Source organism: Grampus griseus (assembly GCF_964374135.1).
Source record: "Grampus griseus genome assembly, chromosome: 2".
Classification (NCBI taxonomy): Eukaryota; Metazoa; Chordata; class Mammalia; order Artiodactyla; family Delphinidae; genus Grampus; species Grampus griseus.
In genome coordinates, this window is record NC_139018.1 from 78,219,509 (window position 1) to 78,240,141 (window position 20,633).

General features: G+C 42.4%; 1 protein-coding gene across 3 annotated transcripts in view; it reads left to right on the forward strand.

Moving 5' to 3' along the window:
* FMN1 (formin 1) overlaps positions 1 to 19,973 on the forward strand; it is a gene marked incomplete at both ends in the record, with an annotated part of 397,602 nt that extends 377,629 nt beyond the window's left edge. For all 3 annotated transcript variants that reach the window (XM_082646837.1, XM_082646838.1, XM_082646839.1), the window contains 2 exons: positions 17,659 to 17,743; positions 19,929 to 19,973. In XM_082646837.1, coding sequence (XP_082502963.1) covers positions 17,659 to 17,743; positions 19,929 to 19,973 — 130 coding nt within the window. The remainder of the gene's footprint in view (positions 1 to 17,658; positions 17,744 to 19,928) is intronic.
* Positions 19,974 to 20,633: the final 660 nt, after the last annotated feature.

Consider the following 20,633-nt stretch of genomic DNA (forward strand, 5'->3'; position numbering starts at 1 on the left):
AATAAAACCCACTTATTTCCCAAGCAATGAATTTAAAACTACTTCTGCAAAATTAAAAATATGCCATGAGTAAGGAGAGGGGATAGTAGACTTCTAAATGGTAAAAATTATGGGATCATTGATTCTTAAAAATTAAAACACCTCTTTTGACCCTCTTTCCTCTGGAAACTAGCGATCTCCTGTTCCTTCCATCTTCTTAAAAGAAGAGTTTATATACATTTCCTCATTTCTTTTTCCATAACACACATCCACTACTTTCTGTATCAGTAAGAATAAAGCCTCGGCTGCCATAACAAAGACCAAAGTAACTGTTGCTTAAACAAGAAAAATTTATTTTACTTTTGCCTAACAATCTGAGTATAAATTGTTTAGAAGTTCAGAACCCAGATTCCTCTTCTCTTGTGGCCACCATCATTAGGTGTGGTCCTTGTTCACAAGTGTAAAGATGACTCACATCACGTCCGCCAGCACCCCTGCTGCTGAGTTCCTGCCAGTAGAAAGGGGAGGGCACACCATTTCCTTTAAAGGGGGGTGGACCTGGAAGGTACACGTATTTCATTGAGCAAAACTTAGTCTCACGGCTATATGCAAGGGAGACCAGGAAATGCAAGTTTATCTGGGAGCCATGGGCCCAGCTGAAGACTCATGGGTTCCATTACTAAAGGGAGCAGAAGAAATGGATGTTGAGACTACTGGCAGACTTTGCCACCTTTCCCATTTGTGAAATCAGACAGCTAACTCCTTGGCATTACTAGCTTTTGACAGTGATGATAGTTTCTTCCATCTTGAAGATGCTCTGAGGGTATTCTGGGTTTCCTTCTGCAAAGGTGACCGCCACTCTTCTATTTCCTTCATCGGTTCATCGTTTTCTTCTATTCCTTAAGAGTGGACCTTCCCCAGGGTTCAGATCTCTGTTCCTCTTTTCTGCTCTGTACTCTATCCCTAGTTAATCCCAACCATTCTCATCACTTCACCTGTCACCTCTTTGCCAAGTCCTCCTACCCAGAAACAAGCTCTTAGTTCTAAGTCTTAGATCTCCTACTTCACGCTAAACGTTCCCACCGGCTGCCCAACTTTCATCTGCAATTCAGTATGCCTACTCTGAGGGTCCCTAAATTTCATTTGCACCCTTCTCCTCCTCCTAGTAGCCAAAGGCAGGCTGGAAACCTGAACTGTCTTTAATGCTCCAAGATTCACTTTCCACCCGCGGCTAACTTCTCAGTTTTGCCTCCTTAGTGGTTATTCTTTTTCATCCTGTTTTCTCGGTGGCTTTGCCTAGTTCGGGACCTCGTCTCTCACCTGGATTATTGCTACATCCTTCTGACTGTTCTCTCTGCCTATAGTTTTTCTATTTCCTCTTCATTGGCCCTTAATATTGTATCCAGCTATCTTTCTAAAACAAGTTAGATGACATCTATTTCTTTGAACATATCCTGTTTAAGTATATTCTGTTCTGAAATAAAGGGAAGAAAATCAGCCATGATCGGTACTTATATTCATTAACTTTGGGGGCCTTACAACAGCCCTGAAAAATGTATTCCTATTGTGCAGATAAGCAGAGGAGAGAGTAAACGAATTACCAACATCACAGTTTCACTCCTAAGCAAGAGAATGGGGATAATGACCTAGGTCTTATGTGACACTAAAGCTTGAGCTTCTTCAAGTATTCTGTATTTCTCCCAAATTAGAGCATGAGCCTCCAAAAACTTGCCTTAACTCACTTTCCAACCTCATTTCCCATATCTTCATCCCCCACATACCCATGATATTGACTCAGTGTTTCTCACATCTACACATTCTTGCCTGGTGTTCTCATTGGGTAATTTCTTTACATTGCATTGTCCCAGTTATTTCCTGCTGGTCAAAACATAGTCATCTTCTAAGGGCGACCTCCAAAACCTTTCCCCTTAAAGTCTTCTGAAATACTCCTAAGTAAAAGAATTAACATCTTTCTCTGGTCTCGGATAGCATATTTTTCTTACGATCCTTTTGCACTTAATTCCTTCCAACTTGTTACTTTAGTACTTTACGTGTCTTTTTCCACCTTTAGGACATAAACCCATTCCTTATCGTACCTTCTATGGTGCATTCTCCAGCACAGAGCCCGCTAATTGTTTACTGATAGAGAAAGGACTTCACAACGTAGTACTGAGCACTGAAGATCCTGGGCAGTGTGAGTTTGGAGGAGGAAATGATTCCTAAGGAATGAGGAGGCCAGGGAGGGCTTTGGGAAGATGGTTAGCCATAAACGGGGCCACCCTCCACAGAAGTTGTAGAAGGGATTCAGAAGCCAGTACGGGAATGTTGGATGTCAGCTGCTCCCCAATCTGGCAGGTCTTCCAAATCACCTGGAGAGCTTTGTAAAAAAGTAAGCAGATCTACCAAATCAGAATCCCAGAGGATTAGAACCTAGGGATCTGCAGTTTCAGAAAGCTCCTTGTAGAGAGGATGAGTAAGAACACATTTTGTGTTTGGTTGCTTCAGTAAATACCTTGGCTTCATCCCTTGCTGAAATCTATCAGGTCAGCTTTGGAGATGGGAGGAAGAAGTTCATCTTCCCAAGGGATTCTTACTACGTGCAGCCAAGTTTAGGAACTATTAGACTCAGGTGATGGTGAAGGTCTCTTCCAGCCCTGATTTCCTGTGGTTTTAGGTGGGAAATAAGCTGGACATTGACAGAGCAAATGAATTCAGTCAGCTAAGTAGAGATGAAAGGGGTAAGGACATCTTGGAGATCACATGGCAAAGGCCTGGGCTTGGAAGGCTCAACTCACATTTTGGAGGAATCACATAGTATGATCTCAGGGGCCAGCCTAATTGCTGTGTTTCCTGTGCGTCCTCGGAGTACACACCGTCTCTCATCTCATTTGCACTTTGCATTCCCATAACATAAACGTGCACCACTTAATCAGCTTGAGTTAAGCACGTACTTTCAGAATACCTATTCATTCTTAAGTGCTGTACAAGCTATGAGACCCTATTCTGGAAGAGTGTAATCTGGCGATCACAATGCCTCCATAAAGCTTTCCCCAATCTCTGTGAGCTATCTTTCCTCCAAAACTGGGGCAGGGGGAGATGGTTACTATCTCTTTAATTTTGGCATTAGTGATTTCTTTTTCATTCATTTTCTTACGGACACTTCCCCCTCAAATAAATCATAAGCTGTAGAAGACAAGGGCAATGCCTCATACTTCTTTGTTCTCTCTCTAGCATCTTATATTTCCTTATACGTAGTGAGTGCTCAATTAATATTTGTCGAACAAATAAACAGTCACTGTGTTTTCGTTTGCCACGTTGAAATTGATTACGGAATTTGCTGTCTACTGCTGATAGATGAGAGATCTTATTTATTTAGACTTTGGTGGTAGAATTCCCCAAACATATCCCATATGGGTTGCTTTTGCTCAAGTATCTAAAATCTTTATAGCTTGGTTAAAGAGGATAGACATGTTCAAAACAAGAAAGACTAGTTAATGGGGTAAAACAATCACCTTCTCTGTTCTTGCCTGTATTACTTTCAATTTTTCTTAAAAAAAAAAAAAAGAAAGAAAGAAAGAAGGGAGTGAAGGTCCTTGGGATTCAGGCTGTGTCAAGCCTCACACCTCTTCAGAGCTCACATAAGAACCTTTGAGAGCATGCGTCCACGCGCTCTTTCCCTAGCCTGGCAGACAGCAATGGAAACCCAAAGTAAGTCTCCTTCATTCAGCTAGAATACTTCTAAGTTGCTTATCTGTGGCACTCCTGACAGCTCCTGCCTTGGGCAGAGAATAGATGGAATAGGGGGCTGCCTGGGTAGTATGATTTGAGGGGCGCCAGAAAGGCTGCCTGCTCCACCCAATCCCCCCTGCTTCCTCCCCCTTTTCGTTTTAGTCACCCCTGCAAACAGGCTCTGATCAGTTCCAGTTTTTGGTGAGACTTGGTAGGTGGTAAAGGTTTCAAAACCAAGGCGGGAGTTGGCATCTACAAGCACGTGCATGTCTTCATTATCAGGATTGGAAATGTCTTCCAAAGACAAGCAATGCATTGCAATTAAACTTGCAGATTTATGTCCCAGGGCCGGCTTGAGTTTCCAGGCTGCCTCCCAGACGCCTCTCCCCGAACAAGGAAACGCAATGCTGTTACCTCTCACTCCACACCTAAATCGCCTGGGCGGCTCAGGGTGTTTCGTCTACCAAGTGCAGAGTGATTGGCTTTAACGGATCATGCATTCCAGGGCAAGTCCAGGACACCACCCCCCCCCACTTCCACTCCCCTGTGGCCTGGGGGAGACGCTCTGCAAACGGAAGCGGTCTTTGTTCTGCAATTAATCATTTGAAGTCAAAGTGTGTTTGGGAACTACAAGTGATAACCCGCAAAAGCTATCAAGTTGCTGATTGTGTAGCTGGTGAAATGTGGTCTCTAGGAGGACTTCCTTCATTGTAAATAGAAAAATATCTTAGGAATGAGGTAGGGAAAGTTGTCAAATGTAGGAAGTGGAAGTGATGGGCTAATTTATCATGGAATCACTGAGAGGCTAGATTCTGATGTGTAAGGAGCTAAGTCTTTTAAGTCTAAGACCTGCCTTACTTTCCTGCTGGTCTGTCTTACCATGGCTGCTAGTGAGACTGGCCTGGGGGACACAGGGATGGAAGGGTTAGTCAAGGTCAAGGGTCAGACTCTGAAGAGGGAATAAGCAGAGAAGAGTGTGTGTCTGTCCAAGTCTGTGGCCCTGCTGGCCTGCTGAGATAGATGATCTCGAGGCTACCCATTATTTCATATTGTCTATGGCTGTCTTCTCTGAGTTTTATTTTCTTACCCGTTGCAAGCATTCCACATAGATGAGTACATGATGTTTCCATCAGCTGCAGCAGTGAGGAAGAAATGTCCCTTTACACTGAGGGGTTAATGAATTTAGTCTTTGTGTTGTTGGGTTTTTTTTTAATTGAAGTAGAGTTGACTTACGGCACTGTGTTAGTTTCAGGTGGACAGCACAGCGATTCAGTTATACATGTATTGTGTCGTTGGTTCTTTACTGACCATAAAGAGTGACTTTATTTCATTGGCTTTCATGACTGTTATCGCTGTGTAGTAGTTATATCAAGAATTCAGAAATACCTCGTGAGGGACTGTTGTCAAGGTGGGTAGAAATAAGGGCAGTTCCCAAGGCCCCTGGCAGGCCTCCCTGATTGCATTTACTTATTTAGAACCGAAGCTGGATGTTAACCCCCTTTCCCCCAGCTGTGGAGAAACAACCTCAGTGTCCTCAATGAACTGAGGACAGTATCTGTGGAGGCTTGGGAGTATCAGAAGATGCAAAGAAACGCCACAAAGCTCACATGCCTTCCCTCTAATGTCCAGGCTACTAGGCAATGGCCGGAAGGGTAGCCTGACATGGCTACGCCTTCTAAAAGCACAACGTTAAAAACAACCCCTACGATGTTAACACCAGGGAATCCTAATGAGGAAAATACTGGGATGTTGCCCTCAACCTTCTCCATCTAAAATACAAAAAACCATGTGCTATTGAGCTTTCTTAAGCAATAAAGCCACGCCCACACCTCCCCAAAGTCTCTTTGGATAGTATTCTTTGCTCCCTGACCTAATGCTACTTAGTTCAAGGCTACAAGGAGATCACAGGAAAAGAGTGGCTAGTCAGTTGGTATTTCATCTCTGCACCTTCTTATACACCGTCTCTGATTTTCATCTCCTAAAGGGAGACCATAAAAATAGTACCATTTACTTATAGAAGAAGGTGTCCCTAATAATGATTCGTAAAGTCAACCCACACTGGGAAGCCAGACTGAAGTTATTTCTTTACAAGCATGATCTTCAGTAGGTGTCATCCCACAAAACCGTATCTACCCTTCAAAGGGCCCCAGGCCACAGTTTACGGGGCCGTGGACAAGGGCATGTTTTTCTCATGCTCCTTTGCTGATCACGTTCTTCTGTGTATTTCAGAATAGCCACCAGAAGGAAGAGTTCTCGTGCTTGGTAGATTCTGGTTCACGTGTCTCTAAATTTTAGGATAAGCCTAGTGACATAGTGATTTGGACCTTCAGCTTTTATTTATCCCGTTTTTTTAGGGAACTTGGGTGTTATTCCCTGTAGCATGCTGACTCAGAGGCCCATTACTACACATACTGGTGCACAGAAGCCTGCCCTGTTCCCTTTCTAGACTAGTTTGACCTCTTCAGCGATGACTGATATCAAGTCTTCTGTAAACACATTTACATTACAGCTGGTCAGCTTTCATGCTTTTGCCAACATGCATTTTATGAACTATTCGTGCAGTGCCCCCTTTTCTTTGCCTTCATCCACTGACGTTCCCAAAGCCATTGACTTGGAATATCTTCAGTGAAGATGTGTACATGGTCTGGGTCATGCAGTGGTTAATGTTTTTAGGTCACACTGTACTGGATGGCTAACAGAGCTTCCTCTTTGAAGCTAGTAGCTCTACAGGCAAAACTTTACTTCTGTAATCCTGAAGTCGCTTCCTCAGTCCCATTGTCAACATTACGAGAGTTGAGTGATTTATTAGCAAGTGTGTCCTGGTAATATAACCAGATAGTCTATTTTCCACTTGCTGAAATGAATTGGTCATTTTCATTTAGAGGATTTCTAATAAATAAACCAACAGGCATTTAAAACAGAATGGTAATTTGTGGGGGCCATCTACCTGTTTTTTTTCATTTTTTAAAAATATGTTTTTAGAGCAGTTCTAGGTTTACAACAAAATTGAGAGGTAGGTGGATTTCCTACAGAGAATTCCCATGTATCTCCTTGTCCCCAAACATGTGTAGCCTCCTCCATTATCAACATCACTCATCATGATGCTACTTTTTTTTTTTAACCAAAGATGAATATTATTGACACACCATAATTACCCAGAGTCCATAGTTTTTACCTTAGGGTTCCCTGTTAGTGTTGTCCATTCTGTGGGTTCGGACGAATTGCGTAATAATATAATCCATCGTTATAATATCATACAGACTATTTTCACTGCCCTAAAGCTCCTCTGCACTCTGCCTAGTCACGTCTCCTCCTTGCCCCACAGTCACTCATCTTTTTATTGTCTCCATAGTTCTGCCTTTTCCAAAACATCTACTCATTTTTTTTTTTTCCCCAGTACGCGGGCCTCTCGCTGTTGCGGCCTCTCCCGTGCGGAGCGCAGGCTCCGGACGCGCAGGCTCACCGGCCATGGCTCACGGGCCTAACCGCTCCGTGGCATGTGGGATCTTCCCAGACCAGGGCACGAACCCACGTCCCCTGCATCGGCAGGCGGACTCTCAACCACTGTGCCACCAGGGAAGCCCCATTTACTCATTTTTAAATACTAAAATTAACCCCACTCTTTGGAGCGTAGATTCCAACCTGAGCCATGATTTGAGATCAGCTGTGTCCAGACATCCATTAGTTGCCTGTGTGACTTTTTTTCATTAAAAATGTAACCTAGCCTCATACTTAAGAATTATTCAAAAGTTAATAGGTTGACAGTCTTGTTACACTTCAGACAGTTATTTGGAATAGGAGAGAAAGGAAAAGGAAAAGAACAGATGACCCAAAGAAAATGTTAATTGCAGTCACAGAATTAAATTGGGAGGAACCTTAGGGTGTAATCAGTTGGGTTCGTTTCATCTTCATTCTAGGGTAGTAAGAGCAAATAGAAATTGGAGAGTAGACTAGGACCCAAATCAGGAAGATCAGTTATAATTCCCAGAAAGACCACAAAGAAAATGAACCATAATGAAACGTAGGTAATTCCTGACTTTAGGACAGGGAAGTAAGTGGATGCCCCCCTGGGCACTTAGTTTTCCCACACTTCGGCTCCTCTGAATCTGTCCCCACGGTGCCTGTCTGTGAGTATTTGTCAGAGACTGTCCATCTCCGAGGCTTAGAACATATCTGGAAAGTACCACGCAGAGGAGAGTGGCAGAACTGGCTGTGTTTTGATTTGAGCCCCAAAGCTGAAATCCGGTGGCTATGGCTGTCAGAAGAACCATTCTTTTAAGAGGCCTTGTCTTCTTAATCAGCTGTGCATCTCCCAGATATCCCTAGGCCGTTCTTTAGGAAGAAGACTTCTGCTGGCTCTCATTCTCCCGAACAGGAAGGATATTTTTTTCTCTTCCCCGCCCAAGAGATTCAGTGGGTTCCGTTGCGTTCCATACATAGCATTTTCCAACATTTTTTTCTAAACAGCAGAGCTTTTTTTATCCAAATGAAAACATTCATGAAACCCCAATATATAAAACAGATTAAATTAAGCTTTTCTGGTTGAAGCAGGCTTGCAGATGTTGGGGTTAAGAGAATCCTTAACTCTTCCTTCTTTTCCTGAGGCACCTTTGCTGAGGCTCTTTGGAAGACAGTTTGAAAATGCTGCTCTAAGTTACTGGTTTTTCCATGAGTGCCAAGGAGTGCGAAACAGCCTGAACACTCTACCCTACCTCCTATATCTCACTTACCTCTTGGTTGGCTGGCATGCCCAATCCCTATGTTTAAAAATGAAGGCGCTTCTGTTATTGTAAAGTTCGGGAGGATTTCAGTGTATTCTGCTTGTACATCATGAGCCAGTGAAATACTGGACGTGTAAAGAATAAAGACATCGTACTTCTTCAGTCTCACAGAAGGCTGTGCTCTGCGTTGGTCTGATTCAGCCGCAGGAATACACATCTAGCCTGTAGAAACCCCAAAGCATGCCCAGATCTCCCAGAAAAGGAGGCTGTAATGTGGGGAGCCTGAGCCTTTAAATGGAAAGGCGTATCACTCTTTGGGATGCAGTTGCCTCAGCTGCCTTGTGATCCTGGCTCTCTAATGGGTTAAGAAAAAGTGTGATTTTGTACCATATCCAGATCTTTTCATTTAGGATGGGAATAATGTTCTCTCGTAGCTTTCTAACTGGAAGCAGAATTCCCTCCCCAACCAACCAAGGTTGCAAATCATTTCTGTAGAACAAGGACTAAGCAGGACCATCTGAGGACACATGTCACCGTCCTCAATCTCTCATATTCACGTCTTTCCTCAGTAGACTTTGGCAGCAACTGAAATTTACTGGGGCCCTTAATAACTCTCTAGGGATGTGTTGTAACGGAAAGGAAGAAAAGGTTTTCAGAAATCACTTTTATTAAAGCATTTGTAAATTGAAAGTAGTTCTTTTCTTTCTCTAACTTACTTGTATGTCTTCCTCCCTATATTTCAGAATTTTTTTTTTAGAGGGCGTGAGATGTAACCTTTGAAATCAAGTCTAGGTATTTGCCTGTGAGTAATCATGAGCAAGTATGTGTGAGGGTCTAGCGTAAATATTTAGACCCGAAACAAAAACAGAACCAAGATCTAGGCCAGAACCAAAGACAAGTCCATGAGCAATGAAGCCCAGGGAGAGATCGAGCATGGCTGTAGCTAGAAATTGTCCAACCAGTTCTCTCTGACTGCATGCAACAAAGTTCTTACCTCGTAAGTGACAGTGGCAAATTCCAGACTTGGGGAAAGTTGTATAACCTCTCTGAGCCTCAGTCTCCTTGGGGGCAAAGTAATGTGGATACTTTCAGGAATCCTGGGATATGTATGTAATCTGACAGGCATAAATATTTAGCACATTTGGGTGGCCTTAAGCACCCTTTCTTTTTCCGTATTTAGGACTTAACCAGCTAATCAATAACTGGAGCTAGAGATTTTCATGCTTTTACGTTTTATTTTTTTCCCAAGGCTAAATGCAAGAGATAATTGTCCTACAACGTCTGGGTATTTACTAAACATTTAGGCTTGTTTGAGGTAAAGCAGAGAAAAGCTGTCAATGCAAGTCATTGTCTTTCACTTAGATATTTGCTAACAACTGACTGCTGCATGGCACAGTGCTAGATGTAGGATCAGGGAGAAGACCCAGTATGCAGAAGGCGTGATCATTGTCTTCAAGTGGTTCCAGTGGTTTGAGGGAAATAAGACACCTATACAGTCCTAAGAGGAAAAGTTCCTAAGTGCCGTAAGAGAGGCACAAAGTGTCCTTTCACTTGAGAAGAGAGCAATTACTTCTGACTAAGAGAGATGAAGGAAGCTTTCATGACTCTGGCACTTAAGCTGAGACTAGAAGAATGGGAAGAATTTGAACACATGGAAATGAGTAAGAAAGTCATTGAGGGGCTTCCCTGGTGGCGCAGTGGTTGAGAGTCTGCCTGCCGATGCAGGGGACACGGGTTCGTGCCCCGTTCCGGGAAGATCCCACATGCCGCGGAGCGGCTGGGCCCGTGAGCCATGGCCGCTGAGCCTGCGCGTCCTGAGCCTGTGCTCCGCAACGGGAGAGGCCACAACAGTGAAAGGCCCGCGTACCGGAAAAAAAAAAAGTCATTGAGGGAACAGTAAGAGCGAGATGCAGGGGTGAGAAAGCCTTGGTAGAAAGAAGAGTGAGAAGTTTGGACACGACAGGGAACACGTGGAGTGAGGTGAAGGAAAGGATGCTTGATAAGTAATCACAGATAATAAGTGTCTTTCATTTTCATAGCAATTGTGTTATTTAGGTATGGTATTATTTCCACTTTTAAGTTGAAATTGAGTTGAGGCTCAGAAGGGTTAAGTGATTTGTCCAAGGACAGTATTGAACCAGATCTGGGTCTGAAAAGGTAAGACAGACCAGTAAACTAAGTTCGAAACGGGGAGTTTTGATTGCCAGAGTAAGGAATTTGGATCCTATAGTATAGTTCAAATCCAGCCCACAACTGGTTTTTGTAAATAAATTTCTTAGAACACGACGTTGCACTGCCCTTCATTTGTATATTTTTTAGGGCTCCTTTCACGCTACAACAGCAGCGTTGAGTAGTTCCAGAGACCATATGGCTCACAAAGTCTAGAATATTGACTCTCTGGCCCTTTATAGGAAACCTTTGCTACCCCAGCTGAAGTTGATTGGGAGTCACTGAGAGTTTTTGAGAAGGGAGGTGACATTCTTAAGAGTTAACACATTGATTATCGACACCATGTTCATCAGTAGGATGGATCAGAGGGAACTAGATCATTTCAAAGACTACTTCATTGTCTGGGTCCTCATCCCTGGGCTCCTGAACTATCACAGAAGCCTTCCAGCAAGTCTCCGGCCAGAACTTCGAAGCTTAGAGAGTCCAGGCGGGCAGCAAAAATGAGTGGTGTGTGCCGGGTATAAGAAAACCAGTTGTGCAAACAAGCTGGTAGATGGTACCACTGGACAGCCTCGGGCTGAGGACAGGATGGGGAGTGATGGCAAGTGTTGCAGACTGAGGTGTTGCCGCACAGAAATGCCACTCAGTGTTGCCACACCTTCCAGTTTTGTAAGGGAGGTGAGAACTTTGTATTCTTGTGTGAAGTCTCTGCATTACACACAGGAGCTCGCATTTATTTAAACCTCCTGTGGTTGATGGAAACTGAATTTACATTTGTTTAAACCCTCCAGAGGTCGATCACACTGCTGACCTCTACTTTGCAGTCTCTTCCCACATCATTACCAGAACACTGATGCTGGGTGAATTTAATGTGATCAACGACAGCAGCTTGCTGTAGCTTCTTCAGCAGGTATAGGACACTTTGCCCATGGTTTCTGAAGGACATTTGAGAGACAGGTGGACAGACAGATTGACTGACTGACTGACCGACCACCCAGTCACCAGCCATCAGTCTCTTGTCAGGTCAAAGCAGTTTTTAAGACCTGCCTATATGCTCCATCATAACAATGGACGTAACGTAGCCAGACTGTCAGAATATTTTAGCGTTTGTCTTTCATCAAGGGTAAGTTTCGTACTGTATGATACAAAAGCCATTGAGAAACAGCCTTGCCCGCCACAATTAGCTTTGCCCTCTAATGTTAAGGACATATAGAGAATCTCATGAGAATTTGCTCGTTTGTATCTTGCAGGATCAGTTTTGAGCACTGGTGATGTTGTATTCATTCAGGTGAGAGTCAGTGACTTTATATTTTCATGCACCTGAATGGACATGAATGTTTTCCCCCATAACCATTCTTGACGCCTGAATTTTTACAGTTTAGAGATTAATCACTTATAATGATTTATTCATTCATTAACTTACTATTTATGGTCATATACTCTATGCCATTTTACTGTGCAAAATGTGAAGGAAAGAAAGACAGTGAGGTCCTATATCTGCTTTTGAGAAGCTCCAGTCTAGTGTAAAAAGCAGGTGCGTAAAAATGTTCACAACACAGTGAAATAAATGAACCTTGGCAGGAGGGATGAACTCTATCCAACCAGATTTCTCGTTCTTTATGTCATAAATGTGCCTTGGAAATACAAGGTTGGAAAATGTTCCATTTTAATGATAAAATGACTTTAAATGTCCTAGAAAGTCTGAGACAGGACCAACCTCATCATTTATGGGGCTCCCCTTGTTCAAAAACTAAGAATTTCAAGGGACTTCCCTGGAGGTCCAGTGGTTAAGACTCTGTGCTTCCACTGCAGGTGCACTTCCACTGCAGGGTTCGATCCCTGGTCAGGGAACTAAGATCCTGCATACCATGCAGTGCGGCCAAAAATATATATATATATATACATATACTAATAATTTCAAGACAGTGACGGGAGTGCATTAAACCAGGAAGCCCCACACGACCATGCAGGTTGAACACCCAGGCAGCCTCATGGCTCAGCACTTTCAAGAAATTCAAGTGAGCAGTACTTCAGGAAAGTAGAGGATTTTTTTTCGATTTTGTTCTCTAGGTCTCTATTTTTTCATAGCATGTATATGTGTGCCGGCTACTGTATCAAGGGCTAGGAACACAGCAATAAAAATGATAGCCACCATCTCTACCCTCATGTATCTTACTGTCTAGCTGAGAGGTTTGTATGTGATAATTTTCGTTAACTGGTCCCATTATGTCTTAACTACATTCTCAGAGAAGTATTTAAATGGCCAGTGAGTCTTACTTTTTCTTTATACTTTTAAATATATAATATAAACTGAAAATATAATCTTTCTGTGTATAGATATATAATATTCCTATAAGGAACAAGTGTTATTTTGGTTATGAGAAAAGGTTAACATGAAAAATATATATTTATTCAGAAGTTCTATACTATTTGAAATTTAAATTTTACTTATGATACCTCCAAGGAACCTGGAAAAATGGGAGGAAGTAGATGGAATCTTCCTTTTGAAGTTGAAATAGTTTCTCGTATTTATTTGTTTGAAAAATTTATGTCATGCCTGCACCGAAGTGTAGCTTCTCGTTATGACTTTTAGAATCTGTGTTCAGATCAGAAAAATTGAGCTGAGTTCCCTTGGTTTGCTAAATCTCGGGGTAATAGCATTCGTTGATGTGGTTTGCCTTCAGGACACGTCTAAATGGTATTACTACAAGATAGTACTTAGCTAATAGCTCTGTTTGTTTTATTTGTAGTCAGAAACTACTGTTGTGCGTTCTTAAGGAGTAATCCTTTAGATCCGTGATGGAAGGTTCCATAATTGTTATCCTTTACTGACCACTTGCTATATACCATGTATACTAGAGGTTTCACTAGATATATTAATTAATTTAATCCTCACAATAATACCATGGAGTTAATAGTGTATATATATATATATACATACACATATATATGTGCTATATATATCATACCATTTTATATATAAGGAAACTGATAGTTGATTAACTTGCTCCAAGTTTTCTAGTAATTGGCAGAGTTGGAGTTAGAATCAAGCCTCGCTGATGCAGAAGCTACTTGCCACCAAGCTATGCTTTCTCCCAATCCTTGATGATTTTTCAAGAGTGCCCTGTGAGAGGGAGACATCATAATTGAATGGGAACATTTAGAGACGAGCAGGATGGAGTCACCAAGATCAGAATTGTCCCCGGAAGCCTGGGGTATGCATGGCAGCCTGTAGTCTGCGGGACAGCCACTGACCAGTAGGAAAAGGTTAGCAGTGCGGACAGGACCTTAGGTTGGCTCCCGGCCTCCACATCCCCGACCACCATCCCCCCAGATACTGAGAGAACGTGGGAAGTGATCGCAGGGCTTCTGAGAAGTGAAATTGGGAATTGGGGGAGGCGATGCTGAGCCAGGAGTGTGGTAGAAGACCAGCTCTGAAAGAAGAGACCAGAATTCTAAGGTGAAAAGGAACTACTTAAGCAAAAGATGACTCCCAAAAGTGCCCTAAAAGTTAGGGAGCCCAGAGAGAAATAGTAATTCCAAACCATTCCATTGGAATGTGGATTAAAGGGTCACTAATAAGTGCTCTCTCTGAAAGCAAATCTTGCCGGAGAGGTGCCAAGAAGAGTAGATGCTACAAGCTGTGGCCTCATTGACAGCACCATCATCTTGGTTTGCAGATTCCTTAGTAGTCAGTCTCCAATGTAGTCTGACCTGGCTGTGAACCTTCTAGCGCATTCCTTTCTTGTATGGGTATAGTCACAGTTACTGCTGCAAGCAGAAACGTTCAGTAGGTAGTGTGGTGTATACGCTCAGACCTATGCCCCTGTCCAGAAGTGCCCGTTCTCACGGCAGCTTCACAGATGTATTTCTTGGGTTTTATAAATCATTGCTCGTCTTTGTCTCACTTTTACTTCTTTTCTGATGCACAAGTCAGCATGTTGAATTCACTGAACTAACTTGTGCATGTGGGCAGGGAGATTGGATTATGAAGTGTGTGTTTCAAGCAAATTGTGCAAAATTAGATAAGTAAAGAGCTAAGGCACTCAGCCACTTCTTCAATATTAAGTGAGTATGTGATTAATATTGAGTGAAAGGTTTGTATTTGAGGCCCTGAAGAAAAAGCATGTTCTTTTTTTTTTAATGTCTGTGATTTGGTGGGTCTTTAAATATTTGGTATTTTAAAATATATATATATATATATTTTTTTTTTTTTTGGCGGTACGTGGGCCCCTCACTGTTGCGGCCTCTCCCGTTGTGGAGCACAGGCTCCGGACGCGCAGGCTCAGCGGCCATGGCTCACGGGCCCAGCCGCTCCGCGGCATGTGGGATCTTCCCAGACCGGTACACGAACCCGTGTCCCCTGAATCGGCAGGCGGACTCTCAACCACTGCACCACCAGGGAAGCCCTAAAAATATTTTTGAAGACATTTTTAAAATAAAGAAACATATTAAGGATAATTTAACACACCCATATTCCCACCACCTAGAATTGTTAACATTTTGCCACATATTCTTTAAGATTTTACATTGAAAAATGAAGTATTATAGATAGAAATGAAATTCTAGTAGATATACTACCTCCCAATGTCATTCTCTTCTGTATTTCTAGTGATAAGCTCTATCATGAAACTAGTATCTTTCCAGTCTGCATATAAATATAGATGTTTACATGTATGTTCATATACACTGTGCAGGCATCTGTGAACAACACTGTTTCTTGGGCACTACTCCCCAATATATATGCAAGGTAGCATGTTGCATACACAGTAACGATAGTAGTGAACACATGTTGAGTGATTACACAGTGCCTAGAGCAGCACTTTCTCAGTCCTTTCAATGACTCTGCGTAGCCCACACTGTTGTTGTTATCCTCTTTTTTAGGTGCACAGAGAGGTCCCTTGCCCAGGGTCACACAGCTCATAAGTAGTGGGGCTGAGAATTCATCTCAGTCAGGTTCTGGAGCCGAGCACTTAACCACCAGGCTAGATGGCCTCTTCACTCTGTCACTCTGCAGAATTCATCACTCTCTCAATATCATGTTTCTGATATCCATAATTGGTGAATTCAGATCTAGTTTATTCCTTTTCACAGTTATACCATATTCCATTAAATGAATATACTATACAAGCATCATTGCACGGTGCTTAAGACCTGTAAAATACAAGTAGTGAAAGTTTCTATCTCACAGGGTTGTTGTGAGAATTAAATGGTTTAATTCAAATAAAGCAGGTAGAACAGTACCAAACATGCAGTGAGCACCCAATAAATGTTAGCTATTACTATTTGCTCTTATCAGCTATCCATCATCCTATTGAATCTGATCACTAGGTGGTTTTCAGTTTTTCGTTATTGCATATATTGTCACAGTGAAAGATGTGTCTAATTATAAGTTTCTTTGGGGTATCTCCCTAGAAGAGGAATTGATAGCTCACAGGGTATGTATGTTTTCAGTTTCAGTTGATGCTGCCAAAGCCAGCTGTACCAACTTACAGGCCCTCATACCCAGTTCGGCACTTCCCGTTTCCTCACATCCCCAGTAACAGCTGATATTGCCTGGCTTTGATTCGCCTCTCTGATGGATAAGAAATATTACTTTGTTGAATTGATGAGCTGGATAAGAAATAATATCATGTTGTGGAACTGAATTTTTATAGCAGCTTTATTGAGATGATTCATACTGTAAAATGTACCCTTTTAAAGGTGTACAATTCTGTGGTTTTTCGGTATATTCACAAGGATGTGCAACCATCACTGCTACCTAGTTTTAGGAGAAACCCCTCACCCCTTAGCAGTCACACCCCTTCTCCCCTCCCCTCGGCACCTGGCACTGCTAATCTCCTTTCTGTCTCTGTGGATTTCATATCAATGGAATCACATAACATGTGGATTTTTGTCCCTGGCTGGCTTCTTCCATTTACCTTAACGTTTCTGAGGTTCACCCACGTTGTAGCGTGTATCAGCACTTCATTCCTTTTTATGGTTCAGTAATATTCCATTGTGTTAATACACCACATTTTGTTTATCCATCTAGCAGCTAATCTAAATTCGGGCTGTGTCTACTCTTGGCTATTATAAATGATGCTGCTACAAACATTTACATATAAATTTTTGTCTGGACATACATTTTCATTCTCTTGGGTACACATATATTTATATACCTAGCAGTCGAATGGCTGGGTCACGTGGTAACTTTGTTTAACATTTTGGAAAGCTGCCAAACTCTTTTCCAAAGTGACTGGACCATTCTCCAGACCCATCAGCAATGTAGGAGGATTCCAACTTCTTCACATCCTCACCTCCAACACTTGTTACTGTCTTTCTTTTCAATTCCAGCCATCCCAGTGGCTGTGGAGTGATAATCTCATTGTGGTTTTGCTTTGTACTTCTCCGATGACTGATGATGTCGAGCAGCTTTTCATGTGCTTACGGGCCATTTGTATGTCTTTGGAGAAATGTCTAGTCAAATCCTTTGCCTGTTTTTTAAATTGGGTAACTTGTCTTTTTATTTGAGTTGTAAGAGTCCCTCATGTATTCTGAATGCAAGTCCTTTCTCAGACGTATGATTTACAGATATTTTTCCCATTCTGTGTGGGTTGTCTTTTCACTTAATGTGAACTGGTGAATTTTAATATTTGTAGTTTTCATATGTTTCTCCAAAATTTCAGTTTTCAAAATTGTCTTCATCTTACCTACTGAGTGGATCACAAGCCAGAGAGCCTTGAAGTGTGCCCTGAGAGTACAGTGAATCCACCTTGTCTTCCGTAGATCAGAAACTCCTCCTGCACTGGTTGCAAAAGCACAGACTTCCCCAAAGACATCTTGGTGAGCCTCTCAGCCAGTGAAGGAAATTCAGCTTTGATGACCCAGAAGAGTCACCTTCTCAAAGTTTGAATTTAGTAATGAAAAGCACTGAAAACCGTTCCTTATATTTTCAAACTGCTAATTGGTTAATTCAACAGCATTTGGATTTCTGTTTAACCTGACCTCTCTCTTCTTTCCTTTTTTCTTCTCCTTTCTTATCCTCCTCTCCCCTCCCCCCTCCCTGTTTCCATTTCAGATTGAAAATGGCTCAGGAATCAGTCAGCAAGTTGACAGCAGAGAAGAAAGTGGAGACAAAGAAAATTAACCCCACGGCTAGTCTGGTGAGATGCATTTTTCATTCACAACCTCAAGATTTTTCATTATAACTGAGATGCACCCAGTAGTGGGTCAGAATTTAAAGGATAAAACTCAGAGGAATGAGTAGTATCCAGATTCTCAGTTCCCCTCCCAGAGTAGCATATGGGTAAGAAAGAATATAAGGGAGGACAGAGTGAGGAACAAACACTGCCTCGAGCGCTCAAGTAGTCACTTGCCATTTCACACCCTTCCGCGCCGCACCCCGCGCCACGATCCCTCTCATCTCAAAGCACTGTTCTCCTGAAATGTTTAAGTATTCTCACCCTCACCAATTCCTTCTCCCTGTTAAGGAAAGGGGCAGGGATGATCCTCTTTTGAGAGTTAGTAAAACTGAGATGCAGGAAGATACAGCTTACCTAGGATCACTTCACAAATGGACAGCCAAAACCAGAACGAGACTCTGGGTCCCCCGACAGCTCTGCCTGGGCTGGAAGCTAAGCAGGCTAGTCTGTCTTCCTAGCTGTGAGGGGAAACTGTCGTCCTCCACAGTCCCAGTTTCAGTAAGGATCACAAGGAATCTCTGTGTTACAGCTGGAAAAGCTAAATGGGTTAGGAACCCATTTAGATGTAGAGATTCAAATCCCAGATCAGCCACTTACTAATTGTAAAACCTTAGTGAAGTTACTTGGCTTCTTTATTCTCCACTAGTACTTTTTTGCCGGCTGCTTTAAATCCTTTGACCATCTAAGTGGGGTATAAGTTAAAAGTGAGGTCATTTCTACTGACTGACCATGATGTTCTCATCACAGCCCCATCAGCAGCTCAATGAATGTTGAGTGAAGTCGATGAGTGAGAAATGGGAAAGTCAGGGCCATACAGCTGGGTCAGGGACAGCCATGGTTAGCTCACAGAGCTCCTACCTGAATGGACACATCCTCTGTGCCCATTTGACCATGCGTTTGTGGTGCTCATTTGAGCATGATCTTCTGTTGGCAGTGGGTTCAACTCTTATTTCTGTCTTCCTCCCTCATTAGACACTGCCCTTTTCCCCAGGCCTCTTATTTGGGCCTCTATCCTAACTTTTACAGCCAAGCCTTATTTTCAGGGGCAGAGAGAATGGACTCAGGCCTGTAGACAAAGGGGAAACGGTGGGTGGACCGTGGCATTCTTTTATTGGTGACCTCCATGGGGAGTAAGCTCTCAGCTGTGATCCTGTGCTCCTTGGGGTGGTTTGTTCTGTCGCCTGTTTGTTTTGGTGGAAATTAGGGAAGAGCTCATAAACTGATTCCTGATTCAAGTTCACAAGTCAGGCATGGTATCCAAACAGGATGGGTGTTTAAAAATTATCTTAAGTTTACATCTAGGCCAATTTAGTAATCCACTGCATTTTCACATCTCCTAGATCACAAGAAGCTTAGGACCTGTTCTCAAAGGGCATCTCTCTGCACCTGCTCTTTGCAAAGGACTGTACTTGTTCCATCTCTTTTTTAGCCTTCTATTTGTCCACCTTGAAGGCCAGACACACCCATGTGTCTTACTGTGCTTAATATATTTACTTCTAAGTCCTAGAAACAGTGAGGGTCTGTGTTTCTGTTCTGTGTACTCTTGTTTATCTTGCCATCAGACTTTCATGTCCTTCCTCATTAGAAGGCTGTCCCTGGGAAGGAAGCTCAGGAAGAACGGAGCAGAGTATCCTTGGCAAAATGGGAGCTTCTGCCATTCTGCAGAGACTAAATCTCGTCATCCTCCATTTTGCATAGCCTCTGTTCAGTCCTGCCAAGTTGGTCACATGCAGACATGCCTGACTTGGAAAGAGTGATTTTTCATATCTAGACTTCCTAGAAACTATTTCTTGAGCATTCCCTAATGGGAGGAGTCTTTGAGTAACACTACGAAGTTAGGACCTTTGTCACAGAAGATGCGAACAGAACGGAACAGCCTGGCATTGTAAAGGCCGGTGTTTTAGATGGATATAGTTGGTTGATTAGCTGGTTACTTATTTTGTGTGTTTGTGAGGTGATAGGGTGGGAAGGGTAGGAAACTGAGGGTTTCTAGGAAAAAGGATAGAAATCCTCTCATTTCTAGGGCATTTGGTACAACTCTATTTGGCATTCTAGACTGACATTTGAGAAATGTACCAAAATTTGAGAAAGATGAAAATTTTTAAAAAGGAGTTGTACTAAACTCGATTTTTTTCTCAAACAACAGAAAGAAAGACTGCGTCAAAAGGAAGCCAGTGTGAGCACCAACTAACACAGAGACACAGGAGAACAGTGACGGTGAGACGTAGTACTCTGCATGATCCTTTGTAACACCAGTGTTGCAAGAAGTTCTCGAAAGCTATGTCACTAAATGTTTATTTTGCTCATCTCTTTCTGAGCACCCCGTGCCTTCTTAAAGAAGTCCCTTGTTAAGCCATAGGAACAATGAAAAACTGCTGAAGAAGTATTTGATAACTGTTTCTTCTAGAGGTCCAAAGTTTGCTCTGTTATGAGACCAGAAGAATTACCAAGATTTTCCAATTTTTTTTTAAAAGCAGAGATTTCAAGCTTTCTAACCCAAACCTGATGTATATAAACTTGTGACAGAAGAAGAAAAGGATGTTTTGTGACAGTTGCCTTGAGCAGGTTCAAGCCTTGGTCTTTACATCCTGCTGGTTTGATTATTGATCTTAATTTTGATCCTATTGCAGCAAGATCCTGGGCACCCTTCTCGCCAAAAATGTTGAAACTTACCAAAACTACTTTAAGAGGTCCAAGACTATCTATTTCCCACACTCGAAAAACGGTTATTTTTTCATTGTTTTTTTTATGTAACAGAACAGAAAATGGAATTATACATGGATGGAGGAGGGGGTTAAATAGCCGTAAACTTCATCCTGGAGAACAAATTAGGATACAGGGAGTTGGCATC